The following is a 16,639-nucleotide window of genomic DNA, read 5'->3' as shown; positions in this document are numbered from 1 at the left end:
TCTGAGAAAATTTAGAGAGTTAATACAGTAACAAATCTGAACTGAACTGGTTGGATTTCACCATTATGTAGTGATTATTATGAGTCTTACTTGATGTTACATAAGATTCAGGCTCTGATGTGAACTCACAGCTTTGTACTGACTGCAATGATAATTTATTTTTAGTCTTTGTTTAAACAGTAGGTAACTCTTTTAGGGACTGACTCAGAGTTTACAGAGTGAATTTGGAATGAAAAAGCCCTCTGTGTGGAGGTGAAACCAGCTGGCAGCTTGTTTAGTTTAATTGATGATGTGTTGATAGAAGATCCCATCCAACAGCGATGACGACAGAGTGTGCCTACCCCCCAACCAGACCCTCGCTTTCGGACATGCCCGGCTTGGTGTAAAGCATGTTGGGAGAATTCCTCAGATGTGCCCTCATGTTGAGCCGACATTGCCAGGACAAGAGTTTATTTTGCACAAACACAAAACAGGTATACGGTCGACTGAGGGAGAGGAGAGTAGCAGGTAATCTGGTGAGGTAGACTTCACATCTGATCAAAAATCTTTTAGAAAGACATAAGGAATGCATGTGCTCACCAGCACAAGCACACGCACACACAAAACCATGAACACCTACGTCACCCAGCTTCTTTTTTTTATAGCTCTCATGTAGTGGGGGAGCAGGGCCAGGACATCGCTGAGTAATGAGTAACTGCAGGGCAAAGATGGTCTAGATGTGGTCCAATTATCGCAGCGTTCAGAACCACACATATTTCCCTGATGTGCCCTGCATTACGCTGTGTATACAAGCACCAGCCATGTCTCCTGTTACAGTATACTGCATGATCCCACTTCTCTGGGAATGAGCAAACTAGACCACAAAATACATGTTGAATATTGAGCATGGCGTCATGTGTTAGTGTTCCTAAAGTCTGCTTCATGAGAACCCAGCGTTACTGTGTGTATTTATTACATAAGACCCTATGGGAGCCCTTTGAAAAATTGACCTTAACCCATAATGGTAGATTTTTCTTTTGGCCAAGATGGAGATGGAATAGAAGGAGCCAAGTGGGAAAGCTTCCTTGTGTCACAATCTTTTGTGACACAATTTCCGATCCACATGTAAACGTGGCGTTAACCTGCTGCTAATCCCTCACATATCAATGAGCTGACTGAGCTGGATTGAGTCACTCATTTACCAAAATGTAGCAGATGTTAAGGCTTCAACTGCACAGCCCTTTCTTTTAAGATCCTCCAACTCTTTTCCCCCTTTATGTTGTCGGTCTGTGAAACCTATGGAGTATCTTTGCATGATTTGAAGCAACAAAAAAACCCTCTTTATTTACCTCACTGGGATCAGTAGAAACACTGTATCAGTTTGTTTCAGCGTCTGTCTCTTTAAGGCCAACATGGCCACTTTCTTCTGACTTCTGGCTGGCTCTGAGGAAGCCTTCGGGGTGGGAGGGGTGCAGAACACTGTAGGGCTACCAGGGTAGGGCTGCTCTCTAGTACTTGGAGAACGGTCTTAAGTAGAGGCTAGCAGCTGTCATGTGAAATTCTTGGTTTCATATCGGAGAATTATCGCATGATGTGCACAAGCGGTCCAGCGCCCTCTGCAGACTTATTCTGGGATTACCGCAAACATACCTTTCACTTCATGAGCTTCAAGTGTGGCGAAATGTGCGAACTGCATCATAGGTCAACTGTAAAGCATCTCATTAAAATTCAATTGACTTTCTCTGTTCTATAAACTTGTAGTTTGTGTTCTGCGTCTTTGGTTTAGTGCCCTTTTGGAAGTGTTCTGTGAAATTAAACTGAAATAAAGTTTATACAAAAACAGAAGTCATAAGAAAAACACCAATGTTTCTTTTTCAGTTGGAATCAAAAACATAAAATGTGAACATGTGTGTTATTTATGTGGATAAAAACAACATGGGCTCTCAGTTTACATTGCTGCTTATACGAGTGAACTGTGGCTTTTAAACTGCAGTTTTATGGAGTCATCCCACAAACTGAGGTGTTGCTTTTAAGAGACGGAAAACAAGTCGGGTCCCATTCACAATGACCTTTTGTAACAATGCCCTTGTCTGCACGCTAAGCTTTAATTTTTTTTTAATTAAGGTGCTGCACAGATAACAGTGGTTAGTGTGTGCACCCTATATGTGGAGGCTATAGTACCCAATGCGGGCAGACCGGGTTCAAATCCAGCCTGTGGCTCCTTTCTCGCATATCATGTGCCATTGCATTTCAGTCTTGGCAATGTTTTAGTAAACAGCATCTAATTGCTCTGAAAAAGGCTGTGGAGATATTTAGTCGTGACATCCAAGCTTTAGGCGTACCTTCTCTGCTGCATGTGTCATCTCATGATGTTAATGCACTCGGCCACATGACTTTAATACACACAGGACCTCATACTGGGACAGGGCAGCTGACAAGGTGGTTTGCTGTTTGAGACTTCCTGCCAAAACAGACTGTTGGTTTCCTCTAACCGTGACCACAATCTCTCCCTTTAACCTAACCAAGAAGTTTTGAGTTGCTAACAGCATGGCTCTGGAATGGCAATAATGGTTGGAGGGTCTACCACTATGGTCAATATTTGAACAACTTTTTCATGGATCACTATGAAACATTCACAACACTGGCAGGATGAACTGTAACCCCCCCAACTCCCCCATCCCTCCTTGTCTCTTCTTCTGCCAACACAAGCTGCTTGTGAGAGAAATGTCCTGCAAAATATTGAATATAATGAAATATTGAATTTATGAAGTACAGATCTTTAAGTTTGATCAAAGGATGAATCCTCAGCATTTTCATAATCTGAGCTAACCTGGTGCCATAATCATAAATATTTACTCAGTGCCCTACATTTTTTAAAAGTTTTTTGTTTTAAAACCAAACATCTGGAAAATCGGTGACATGGACTGAAATTTTCTTTGTGCTCTTTTGCAAATACGACCTGCTGCGACATGCAAAACTAAGATAATCTCCTCACATTACCCGAAGGGGCTGCATATGTGAACACCAACCGCCAAATGTTGCGCTCGGACTTCACTCTGAGCTTCTCCTGTTGTAGTTATTCCGCAGTGAGCTGATGTGAGAGTGTCACAGAATATTCTCTGAAGATTTCACTGCGAGCCAATGGGAGGGCGAAGGGGTTTCTATACTGTGACTGCTGCACGCCACGGTGCATAGACTGTATACACTCGATCACTATGATGTCTGTGCACATAAACGGCTGCATTGTGTTTGCTGTTTCTCCACTTTGTAGTTGGCCGCTCTTTTGTTGACATTGAGATAATCTAGATGTTTCCAGAAGTGCATCATATGACAACTGCTGAGGTCTGAGCTGTCGCTTCTTATTATAAGCATGTAGCAGTGTCAGTGTGTGAGCGTGTTGGTGTTCTTGCTAGAATCACTGCTGTGATTAGTGTAGACCCTTTACAACGATCTTACCTCAGAATGGCTGCAGACAGCTGCAGGATTCTATAACTGTATTTTATCTAACAAGATGCTTCGTAACACCATTAATTATGTCAAAAACTTTATTTATTACGGGGTGTGCAAGAAATAATGCATTTGTGCAAATCATCTTCTCTGCAGTGTCTGCATCATGTAGGCCAGAGGTTCTTCTTCCTGTATCTAAGAAAGGCTGAGTCATGAACACCTGCCACCCCCCCCCTGGGGGAATAGGAAGATATTAGGAAGTTATATAAACTTCCTACTTATCAGGATTTTAGTCAATATGTTCGACAACCTCAGATCAGACAGAGCTTTGTGCACCGCCTTTGGTCCCCCCCCCTCGGAGGGCCCAGACCCCTGGTTGAGCACCAACTGTAGCTGCATGTGTTGGACTGAATTAAGCCAGTCTTCTTGACCTTCACAGCAACTTCCCGACAGATGAGTCTCAGGAATTATAATCATAAGCTTTTTCAAAAAGGCCGACATAGAGCTGTTGTGTAGCCAAGGTTTTGAACTGCATTCATGCATATTTTTCTTATATTCAAATTATTAATAGGCCAATTTATCCGGTATTTATTTATAAAATGTTGTGATGAAGGGATGTAATCTGGATGTGTTGCACAATTACTTCTTTTATTTTTTCGGTAAAAAAAAGATGTTTGTGTAACTGCCATATAGGGACATATGCAGAGTGGAAATATTAAAAGTGAAGGAAAGAAAACAACACGGATAAGGTGTGTGTTGTGCGCAGATGTGGGTGTGACTGAGCAGACACACACACACACACACACACACACACACACACACCGCCAAAGAGTGAACATATTTGGCAGATTCCTCCCTGCTCTCTCACATGCTGGAAAAGGCTTTGTGTTACATAACAGAGCGAGTGGAGGATGAGGGGTCCGTATCAGAAGGAGCGGGGACAAGTGGGTGAGAAACACACAGGAGTCAGAGGTGCTTCAGGGTTACACTCGGCTCATGGGTTTTTCCCACAGAGAGGACCGTCCACCCTCCTCTCCTCTGGTCCTCCGGGATCCGTGGAATTACGCAAGCCCCCCTCCTCCTGCCCCGAGGGGTTGGGAACAAAAATACACACACACACACACACACACACACACACACACACACACACACACACACACACACACACACACACACACACACACCTTAACATACACAGCCCCTCCTTCCTTAGCACAGTGTTTACATGTGGCTGTGTGAAAGCTGCAGATGAAGGAGCACAGAGCATGAGAGTGGAACAGCTGTACGTGTGTGTGTGTGTGTGTGTGTGTGTGTGTGTGTGTGTGTGTGTGTGTGTGTGTGTGTGTGTGTGTGTGTGTGTGTGTGTGTGTGTGTGTGTGTGTGTGTGTGTGTGTGTGTGTGTGTGTGTGTGTGTGTGTGTGTGTGTGTGTGTGTGTGTGTTTGAGACCGATAAAGAATCGTTTATCACCTTTTAGTGGCATCATGTTGTAGAAACACAAAGAGGACTTTCACACATTTCTGCCATTTTCTTGAATAAATCAATATGAGGGTATTATAATCATTTTACAATACGTGCATATTTTGTATATGATTGGATTTTGAGGGAGGAGAAATCTGAAAACTGCAGTGGTACCTGACTTTGCAGGTGATAACAGGCGATCAAGGTTGATCAAGCTGATTAAGTTTCCCTTTTTGGAGTATTTGTTCAGAGTTCAGCCCAACAGCTAGCACAGCTGTTAGTTGAGGTTTACTTTACTTTTCAAGACAAACAAACAAACAAACACATTCAGGTTTTTGAACTCTGTCTAAAGCTAGAAAACTGAATTTCAGTTTAGAAATGAGAACCATTTCAACACCTAAATTGACTTTGATTGTCAGAGCTTCAGTGTCTGAATGAATGTTATTGTGAAGGACAGGTTGTCCAGGTTATGTTTTCCTCCTCAGGTAGACTCCAAAAACTATTCCTTTTCAGATGAAAATATGTTAAAATCCCCCCACCACAATAAACGTGTATCGATGATAATAATCGATGAACATGGCTTTTAAAGAGAAAGCAATGAAAAGTTTATGTTTTGTGTCCTTCAATGATTTCAGTCATTTCTGTGTCCTTGTTATGGACCACAGATCTTCATAAGTCTGGGTTGTAGCTGTGAAACTGCCACTCTTAGTTTATTTGAAATGTCCTGCTGCAGAATAAACTACCTCTCGGGTAGAATGATGCAGAGAGAGGATCTCTTCATTTCCATCTGTGGTACAGGTGAAGCCAAGGGCGAAACATGACTCATCATATTTTGATGCCTTTGTTTGAGCACTCTTACATTTACCCCAGAGGGGACACGGGCACTGAGGTAAACCCATCATTGGCTCAAGTTTCCATACCTGCAGTTTATGTTTATTACCACTAGAAGGCACTGCTGTATATTTTGGCCAGCAGTCTCTACAGGTGTCTGTCACAGAGACAAACAGAAGGAGGTAGTTTGAGAGTTTGTATTCATCCGTTCACCTGAGGCAGAACTGTCCAGTTAATGTAACCACAAACAGCTGAGTCTCATGGCCAATCAAAACAGGATTGGAATTTATTTTTTTTACCTTTTTTAATATGAGGCTGATCTGAAGTCACTCACAACAGGAAATCCCATCTCAGAAGCAACAATCACTGTTTGTTGTTGTTTCTCTCCTCTCACGGCGTTTCGGAGGATTATTCAAAGGAGCGTGTTGCAGTCACAAACGGGCTCAGGGTGGGTTTCCATTAAATTCCCATTTAAATCTCTTCATCAGTCAAGTAGCTGTGAAGCAATCTGAGACTGTTAAGCTCTCAGTGTGGGCTTTAGTCCAAAAGGCAGCAGTGTAAACAGAGGAGTGGAGCTCCTAAGAAGCCACTCTGCTGCCAGTGTGCTGTGTTTAAGTTTCCAAAGAAAGCAAGTGTCCTAAAAATGGACCAGGCTGGCAGGAGAAGGAGGCAGAGAGAGGACAGATGAGTGTTCTCAATCTGACACACATTCATAGAGAAGTGTTTGTTTAACAACAGCAGAGTCAATCAGACATGTTAGCTAAGAGTATCACATCATGTGTCATGGCTCCTGTAGCCTCCGCCTGCAGCCACGCCAGCTGTAATGGCTGTAATCACTTGGACAAAAATGCCCAATCAAAGTAAATCCACTTAAAGTACAGTACTCAGATTCTTACTCTTCACTCTGATCCAGATTTCTGAAAGGAATCCAGACGCCTTCTTCACAGCCGCCAGGCTCCATTGACAACATTTTACCGTGCAGGACATGGGGGATGCTGCATTAAACTGTCATGGCTGGTCAGTTTGTATGTGTTGTGTTACTTCTTTTTTTCCAAAGCGTTCGCTTGAATCCTCAACAGAAGAGGAACATTAACATGTTGGTGTTTGGTGGGAGTTTTGGATGAGCAGTGATTTAGTGGTGGGAGTTTGGTGGTGTCAGACACACTCATGTATATGTCTGTTTCTGGTTACATAAAAGGATCTTACCCTGACAAACATCTCTCCATATCTGTAGCGATAACCTCTGTGAGGTTGTTGGTCAGTTGGATTAATACTCAGGCCTGTCGAGCACTAACACGTTGTGTGATGACTCGCAGATCTATGAGGTGATTTCCCAACGTTCACGGCTTCTCTTCCTGACAGCAAGCACATCATTTGTAATCTTTGCCTGTTTCTCATAACATATTAACCGTCAGTGTGAGAAGACATTTCACAGTATGCCCGGCCTTAGATAAAGTGTTTTGGTGCCGTCACCCTAAAGGACCATGTTTCAGGCGTTACAGTCTCACCTGTGGCTGCCGGCTTCAGGAATCGACTTCAACAACTGTTCTGTATCTCTCACTTAGGCTCCAGTATTTTGTAAAATATGGGCCAGGTTTCAGAATAATAGAGTTGATCTTTAAGGAAAGTGTCACACATCTAAAATACTGAACGTTTTCTTTCATTTGCTCATTCAGAATCCATATTTGCACGATCAGCTCACTGACTGAGTGTATTTACAGAATCCCTCCAAATCTCACAATAATTGTCGTCTGTTTCCTCTGTGAGTCAAACACTCCCTCACTCAGTCTCCCTCTCCTCGTCTCACACCCACACTCGCACACCCAAAGCGGTGATTTTAACCACCCTGCTGTCCACACTGAGGCCGACTGGGCCGAGCTAAATGGGCTGTGTCTCGAGCTCTAAAAGATGCACAGCTGTATATTTAGCCCAGGGTCATTTCCCTGGAGGGCTCAGCTTTGAGCTGCGTTTATCCCTGCTGCCCAAGAGGGAAACTCCCAGCATGCTTACTACCTCTGCCTGTCTAAAGGAGGGAACTATAATTTTATAAATTGGTCAAAGGAGCCACTGTGCTCAAGTGAAAGAAAGCACATGGGCCGATGTTGACGGAGATAAAGAGCGCTGATTTGTTGTTCTCCAAAGAGGTCAACACCTTTCTGTGTCAGCGTTCTCTCTCCTTTTTATTTACGAGTTTTTATAAGGACACTTGAACATCAGCAACAAAGCAGAGCTCCTTAACTAAAGTGTGCTGCTTGAATAAGCTGTGCTGAGTTCTCAATGGGACTTAAATGCTTATAAGGCAAATTCACACATTAACTTGAACCTTTCCTGAGCAGAAGAGTCGCAGGTTTCTTTGAAGCAACATCTCTTCATGCTGTTTGTCTTACGCCTGTTTCTATTTTGCTGCCATGTTGGAAATAAACAGGCTGCATTTAGCTCTTCTCATGGGAACAACTGTGTTATGATGCTCAGCTGACTTGGCTTAAGGTGGCATCGCTCTGAGCAAAGGGAGTGCCAATGACTCACCCAGAATCACTTTTCCTTTGTCAGAAATGACTCTTAACATTTCTTATTTGCACATGTTTGAAATTGTTTCTGTCCGTTGTAATTAAGACAGTCCTCTCATCCTTCTCGTTGTGCTCGTATCTGAATCAGAACGATCTGCTCTGCTTTGAGACAGAGCTGCATGATGCTGGAAAACAAAACAGTACAAACATGACTGTCACTTCGAAAACAACTTTTCAGCTATGATGCAGGATTAAAAGCTTCGATTATTGACGGCTTAGTGTTGAGAATAGACTGAAAGCCAACAGTGTGTCCTGTTTGAAACATGATCCTTTTCACCATATGTTTCTGTGAAAGAGCCATGCTCACTTTGAATTTGTGTTTTTGTGTGTTGAGTATGGTTTGGGTTGCAAGAACTGTCTAATAAATAAAAGTCTATGATTGTATTACTCTCCTTACAGCATAGTCCTTTTCCAAGTGTTTCTATGACGACAGAAACTGCACAACTTCCTCAATGGACTATAATGCTGATACCAAACTTCTCAAGCTGTCTCGTGCTCTCCGGGTAAATTACAAGTCCCAAAAACAAAACACACTCCGGCCATCTGGCTGCAATTCGTTGAAGCGGATGATGCTGGAGAGAATCATTGTGAGAATTGTTTGTGTCTGTGTGTGTGTGTCTTTCCTGGTGTGCACACACAATAGGTTCTATTTGTGTGAAAATGCCTGCGGCTGCACATTCAGGCCACAGAGTCTGCATTTAGAGGTTCAAACATCAGTCCAGCGGTTCTGTTTCTTGTCATTCCTAGAAGACAGTCTGGCCTCCACGTGTTGTACGACACAGAGTCAAATACCTTCTCCTCAAACAAGTCATGATCTCACATTTAGAACCGGGTCCATCTCTTGTAGCTCAGCATTGTACTCACGAGTGCAGCACCTTTCTTTCTGCCTTTCGTTTGTTTTTCATGTCACACGTAGGTGGTGTCACTTGTCATCTGGAGTTCGGGGTAAAGTTAGGATGATTCTGTGCTCTCTCTCTCTCTCTTTGGTGTGTGGTTTTCTTTGGGCGTTTTGAGTCTGTATTCTGGGGCCTCCACAGACACACCATAATTTACCCTCTTGCTCTCACTGTTTATATTTCTCTGGAGCTTTCTACAGAAGCAGAGCATCCTCTGTGTCACAGCTCTCAGTGGGAGACTGTCCAGGGATCATTTCAGCAGAGGGAAATATTTAACAACACATGTCTTTTCTGTGTGTCTTGTATTCCTTCATCACTGTCCAAAAACACTGAATTAAATCAAACCGTCCCACTGCAGGACATGGTGTCTGATTTCTATGAATCATCACTGCAGCTTCTTCAGATTGAATCACTTATGCACTGTCCTGCTGCCTCCAATTCTGTTGCTTAAATAGAGGAATTGAACTTTTTCCCCACTTTGAGATATACAGTACTTATCAGTATCTGCAGCTCCCTGCTGCTATATTAGTGTTTTGCCCTTCTTACATTTTGAATACTTAACACAAGCAGGGTTGTGTTCCATTTATAGAGATTTACATCTTAGACGAGACAAATGTACTCAGAGGAGGCTGAATGCATACTTAGTTTTTTTTCCCTCTTTTCATTTAACTTGATACGAAGTAAAAATCTTTAAACATCACCAGCTTTGTCGATAAAGTTACAAATAGATTCGACGTGCTTTGGATTAAATTTACTTGATCTGACATTTTCCTAGAAATGTTATCATCTCAATCTTTAGTTTAACGTTTTTTTGATAGAGGTTCATTTTGTACAGTATGCTAAAAAACAACAACTTAATAACAAAATTATATCGTATTTAAAACAAATATGGCTACCAAAGCAACCTCTTCAGTTTGTTGCAGCTTGTAAACACAACGTTCAAACTGGATCCCTGCTCCTGGGCTCATCTGCATCAGAGGCGCACTCACTGCAGGACCTAGCATGTGTATGTTTGCTACTTGTTCCTGATCTGCAGCTAAAGCACGCTAGCACAAACCACCTGCTGGTGTGGCTCCTGCCTGTTCAACAGAAAGCTTCTGCAGGTGAAGGCTAAAACGAGCTTCATCCGCTTGGCACTTCGCCTCACTATGATTATATTTTCTCTCGTTTGCTGCCACGTCCACATCTGTCATATTAGCCCTTTTAAATCGTGTCATATGGCTCATGTGAATCCACTACCAAACTCAACAAAACAAAACATCAAATCCATGCAGAGTACAGAGGGTCACCATCACACATGGAGGCCCATGAGTGATGATTGAACAGGATTACGTTTGTATAAGATCATCTTTAAAATCTCAACAGCAGTTCACAAACTCGACGGTTGACATCATGTCTGCAAAGCCAACAGACTATAAACAGACTATCTCCAGGATGGACTCATTTGTTTTACATTATGTACACTATTTATGGTTTTGTAATGAGAAATGCCACGACTCATTAACTGTCCTCTCTGCAACAAATATATAATATGACTGATGGTTTCAATACTGCTTAGACTGAGATTTTTATGCCTGGCTTAGTCGCTAACATCTGTGCATGTGTGGTTGTCTGCAGCTAGCCAAGCCCACACAGGCTCATGACATCATGCTCTGATGTTTTCTGCTCTCTCTCTCTCTCTCTCTCTCTCTCTCTCTCTACCTCTTTACCCCCAAGCCTGCTCCATCTGCCTCAGTCTTTTTTCTGGTGACTGTCTCTGAGCCTGTCCCTATTGTACGTCCACCCACGACATATAACCTCCTCCTTTTCTCCTCTCCTTCAACCTCATTTTCTCTCCATGCCTTGACCCCCGCTCACTCTCTCTCCGTCCATAGCTGTATATGGCCCTAAAAAAGAGCCCTCCACGGATGGACTCTCTGCTCTTGGCTAATGGAAGCAGAGCTGTCTCTTTGTGTAAATATTTGCAAAGAGGGATTATAGATGGTCCCACGCATTCAAGGTGGAGCCCCGCTCCGCTCCAGGCCACATTAGGGCAAAGAATGACACTGAGTGCAGCGTGAGCATAGCATGAGAGGCGGCGGTGTTACGTCAAACAACGTAACTAAATGTGGTGTGAGGTTTTGATGAATGAAGTGTTGCAGGTATTGATGGGTTTTTTTTCATTTTCTTCACAGGCGCCGAGCAGCGACCTCCCCCTCAAACATGTAGACACTTTGGTGAGTTTCAACTGGGGTGTTACTTTTTTTCTCAGGTCCAGTCATCTCTATTGTTTGGATTACTACATTAAAGGAGTTGTTTCATCCGTCTCTAAGCGGCTGGTGAACTGGTCTTTGGTATTTGAAGTAGGAAGGTTATTCATTATAAGTTGGGAAGAGTAACATGAACAACGCGCCCCAGGTGTCTCTATAATGCATGAATACATAACATTTGCAGAATGAATGTTTTTTGGGTTAGTTCTCCTATTATTGGCCTGGAGGGAACACTTTGAAAACATCTATTGGGACCCATGAATGTATTAAAATGTTGGGGTCAAAGGTTAATAATCCCACAACATGTTTGCACAAAGGGTCAAATCAGGATCACTGTAGAATCAAATTGCATGTAAATGGTTTTTTTTTCTGGTAAATGTACAAAAGTCACGAGGATCTCTTAATAAATATTTTTGTTATAATTTAGGAATTAAATGAATCCCAATATGACTTTTTCATACGAATGTCTAATAAATCATAGGTCAGAGTGTGGAGGACATCTGTTTTTTTTTTGTTTTTTTTAAAAAGTCCCTGGTATCAACATCATAGATATATTTAGAGGAGAACCTCCCGTCATTCTGCCCCTGGGGAAACTGTGCATGCAGTCTTCAGTTAAAATCAAAATGCTCTACAGAAACAGGCAGAGAAATCCTCTCACTATCTTCCTTTAAATCAGTGATTCTCAGCTGGTCCAGCCTCAGGACACAACACCAACTCTGTAAAGAGCAACTTCAACCTGAATTTCAGACTAATTTTCTGCCAATCTGATGTATTTATGTAAAAAAAGGGGAGTTAGGACCTCAGGCGCAACGAAACGTAGCAGAACAGAGATATGGAGAGTTGACTTTTTGACATTTCTTTTTCCAGGCATTCAGTTCTGACCCAAAAGAATTGCTGCTTTTGTGGTGTAACTTCGCCTGTTTAAAGTCCACATATTCTCCTTTTAAATTAGTCTCTGAGCTCCTCAAACATGTCTGTAAAGTTTCTTGTTGTAAATCCACTCTGATCCTGTATTTGATCATGTCTATAAACCCCTCTATTTCAGCCCTGCTCACAACAGGCTGTTTCTGGGTCTGTAGCTTTAAATATGTAAATGATCTGTGTCTGACCACGCCCCCTCTCTGGAAGGGCTCGGGTGGCTTAGACTTTCTTGCTCCAAGCCGTATTGTTTACAGTGAGAATGGGAGGGGCTAAAGCCCTTTGTGATGTCATGAAGGGAAAATCTAAAAACATCCTGTTTGAGCACACATTTTCTGAAAAGTGGAGCAGGCCCATATGTACGCTTCAATTTGAGTTTCAGTACCACAGTTTGAAAAGTCAGGCGTTTTGGTGCTGAGATCCAGGCTGTTGCACAGAACTGCTGAGTCAGGTCCCCTTAGGACTTTTTTCTTTGACCAACACAGATTAGACACACAGTGATGATCTCGCTGTGGAAAGAGCACACTGTTTGGGAAAAGGAGGATTTGTTGAATCACTGCTAAGATATTTTCAGATTCTTAATCATTAATGCTGAAGTGGACACACGGGCAGATTGAAGAGAAAAGTTTTGATCTTCCATCAACCAGAAGTTCATTATTCTCTTAATTACAGGTTTTTGTCCAAAGGTGGAAGTAAGGTAACCTTAAAACACATCAAAATAAAAACACAACCATAACTGTTTTGAAATGGTAAATTGAGATTTAACTAACAAAATCTGCAATTTTTAAAAATATTATTTGTCAGCCCAAACAGCCTAAACAGTTATGTTGTAACAGTGTTCAGCCAAGACAGATAAAAAGACTGTATTACTGTATTCTCTGACCTGTCAGCTTTAAACCGACCTATCAACAAACGCATGACTCCATCCTCCCCGTAGAGGGCGATAAGGTCAACACACGCTTGAAAATTGATTACACACGTTTGGCTCGGACCCGTATAGCAACAATTGCCTGTGACCCAACTTCCTGTGTGTTGTATTTTGTCTGGGAAAGGAAGTAGAAAGTAGCCGATTTGGAGTAACCACCCAAAGCTGTGTGCCCACTTTATCCACAGAAATAAACACAAATGCACCACTGTCCGTGTGTGTGTGTGTGTGTGTGTGTGTGTGTGTGTGTGTGTGTGTGTGTGTGTGTGTGTGTGTGTGTGTGTGTGTGTGTGTGTGTGTGTGCGTGTGCGTGTGCGTGTGCGCGTGTGCGTGTGTGTGTGCATGAGAGTAGCTGCTTTTGTTGGCATCTCTCGTGTTATTCCTCAGTTTTCTCATAGCGTACACTACAGAAGGCTCTCAGTCCTGCAGCAGCTTCATATCAGACAATCCTCAGGTTATAATTTGCTCTGCACATTAATGACAGGGCGGAGCCTGAAACACAGACATTAAACATGTTTTGTCAAAGGAGTTTCTCACACACACTGTGATCACACACCCCTGCAGTATGCATGAGTGTGTTTCTGTGCGTACATGTGTATGTGCAGCTGCTGCTGTCTGGTCACGGGCATTCACTGTGTGGTTACGCTGTGACGTCCGGGAGATGTTTGGCCGCGCCTCATCGCCTCGCAGCATCAAAAAGATTTGTCTTATGACTACATGAGCTGCTCTCGCTTCGCTGGATCACTTTCTCTGTCGGCCAGTCTCGTGCTCTTGTCCTTCTTCGCTTTGTTGACCCGTTATAATTTGTTAGTTTTTGCTCTTTGTGATGTAGAAATGAAATGAACGCAGACTGAGAATTTGAATCATTGGGTGCTGTGTTCATGGAGAGAGCATTTATGACAACAGGGAGAGAGGGGGAAACCCTGAAAACTCCTCGTTCTTAACTTCAGACAAGTCGCAGCACTGTTATGTCACCTTTGTTTCTAACTGCGTCATTGAACCAAAACAAAGATTCAAGTAAACAGAACAGCCCAGAAGTGTCTCTGAAGAGCGTCAGACGGACTTTCAGATTAAATGTGAAACTGCATTACGGGAGTCACCTTTCCTGATTTAAAACTTCAGTACAAAACAAGCAAAAAATGAATCCATATCGTTGTTTGTTTCAATATCACGGCAACAAAGTAAAAGGCATGAAATGGAGAGATTTCTGTTTTTTAATCAGGAAAATTCCTGAACACCGTCTTTATTACGTCAATGTCATATCAACTTCTCTGCTCTCTCTTTCTGTATGTAAAAGAGACAAACGTAACTTTTATGTCTTTAGAGACGCCAAGAGGACACGAGTTAGACTTCAGTGATAATCCAAGCACACTTTAAAAACATGATGCGTTATTTTGTCTTTTTCCCTTTTTATAAAGAGCAGATTCTTTAATTTGAGTTACTGACTTTATGGCCGCTTGAAATCCACTGCACAAAAAACAAATACATTTTACAAAACTTAGTTTCACAGAAGATGAGTCACAGACGCGCAGTCTGATGGTTCATGTGTTTTTGTGTACAAACAAGCATCCCTCCTGCAGAGATGGAACGTTTTAATAGCAGAAGTTTAGATCTGTACACAGATGAGAAAAAAGGGAGGGAAAAGTTGAATATGAGGGGGAGAGATAACGTGATGGGAGGCCGAGTGGGAGGGGGAGGGTGGCTGATTCCCCAACAGAGAGGGAAAGAAGGAGAGGGAGAACAGTGAGCGGACAGAAGGACGGGACGAGGAGCGCTGTGGAGGAATTCTATCTTAGCTGGAGCATGCAGCGGTCCACTGCAGGCAGCGTCCAAAAATAGAGCGCTCTGTTTTTGTTTTTTTCTTCTTCCTCGTCGTCGTCTTCTTCTTCCTCCTCCGCGGTCGGAGAAAAGGGAGGTTTCACACAGAAAAGTTCACTGCTGGACGGAGAGCGCTGAGAGGCAGAGGACGCTCTCCGGAGATGAACCGAGGAGGGTCTTTGAGGAGGCGGCTCTCCTCTCTGAGGGGGGCCTGGAGATGGAGTACAGGCTACCTTTTCAGGAAGGTAGGATGCAAAGGATGGACTCGGTCTACGCTGCTCCTTTATCTTCTCCTCTTTATCACTTGTTGCTTTTTTTCTTTGTTATGAAAACGCTTCCCCCGTCTCCTTCGCGGACTTTTACCAGCCCCCAACGGCTCCCCCCCCCCCGAGCTCTCCCTCCCTCCTTCACTCTTTCTCAGATGGTTAATTTGAATGGCCTGCTTGTAAAGTCAACCTCCACAGATGGTTTTCATCTGGAAACAGGCCTGCTGGACCCCCCACTCCACCCCCACCTCCTCCTCCCCTGACTGACGACCTCGCCTCCCCACTTGGTTGGCGATGCAAGTTCTGGAGGCAGACGAAGCGTTGGACCGTGTGGCGCTCAGTGGAGTCTGTTTCAGAGCAGCTGCACTGAGGAAATTGATTTGATTTGAACTCAAATTGTCATTGTGGTTTGTTTGTAGAGATGCTCGAAATCTTGCAGCTGTTATTTGGAGGACTCAACCTAAGGATTTGATGACTTTTTTTTGCCGTTAACACTTCTTCTTTCATTGAATCATAGTTCCCAAACGACTTGTCAGTTTTCAACCAAAAGACATCAATGTGTCCACAATGAGAGTTATTGTCTTTGAACTTCCCTTAACTTCAGTGGGATGCTTTTAGGTTTCCTCTCCAACATAAATAATGTGGCTCATGTGACTAATTTTAAGCAAAAACTGCACATTAGCAGCTTTTTTTTTGCTGCACAACATAAACACCATCTTCTGCGCACTCTGTCCAGGTCTCTAATTAAGACGTTTGTTTGCACGCTGGTTGAACTGGTGACACCGTGTTTTATGTCTGGGCGTCTGACTCGCAGCGTTTCTCGGACATGTTTACCTTTCCTTTCAGAAACAGGAGGATCACCTCTCACAGGTCCATTTAAGAGCACTTTGGGCTTTTCCTGACTTGCATGCGCATGAAGTCCCACGGCTCCTTTCAACACAAGCGTAAACTTTCTTTACGCTCTGCGTGCGTCTCTGAAGCGTCTCCTGAAGGCCACTTCTGACTCATTCATCTCTGTCCTCCTCTGACGACTCTCTGCTCTTTATAGATCGCTGCAACATGCTGAAACGTTTAGGCCCAAGATCAGGCAGAAAATGGGGGATTTGCTTTGTCTCACCTCACCTTTGTGGGAAAGTAAAGAACATGTAGACAAACCCTGTCATCTGATTAGCTTGTGATCAGTTGTGTCTGTAGGGTTTATTATTTTATCTCAAATTTAATTTAAGATGATTATGAACACAAATTCAACCAATATCTGCATTTCTTTTAATAACTGTAATACTT

The 16,639-nt window shown here is 43.0% G+C and overlaps 1 protein-coding gene across 6 annotated transcripts in view; it reads left to right on the top strand.

Annotated features, from left to right (window-relative positions):
* Positions 1-16,639, top strand: part of tns1b (tensin 1b) — a 167,945-nt gene that overhangs the window by 97,984 nt on the left and 53,322 nt on the right. For 5 of the 6 annotated variants that reach the window (XM_079357019.1, XM_079357015.1, XM_079357018.1 and 2 more), the window contains exon 5: positions 11,354-11,395. In XM_079357019.1, coding sequence (XP_079213145.1) covers positions 11,354-11,395 — 42 coding nt within the window. Of the gene's footprint in view, positions 1-11,353; positions 11,396-15,068; positions 15,335-16,639 lie in introns of those variants that run through there. The other variant, XM_079357017.1, reaches the window with a different exon arrangement.

Source organism: Symphodus melops (genome assembly GCF_947650265.1).
Source record: "Symphodus melops genome assembly, chromosome: 12".
In the NCBI taxonomy this organism is placed as follows: Eukaryota; Metazoa; Chordata; class Actinopteri; order Labriformes; family Labridae; genus Symphodus; species Symphodus melops.
The sequence above is the reverse complement of the archived record's forward strand: the minus strand, read 5'-3'. Positions and strand labels throughout refer to the sequence as shown.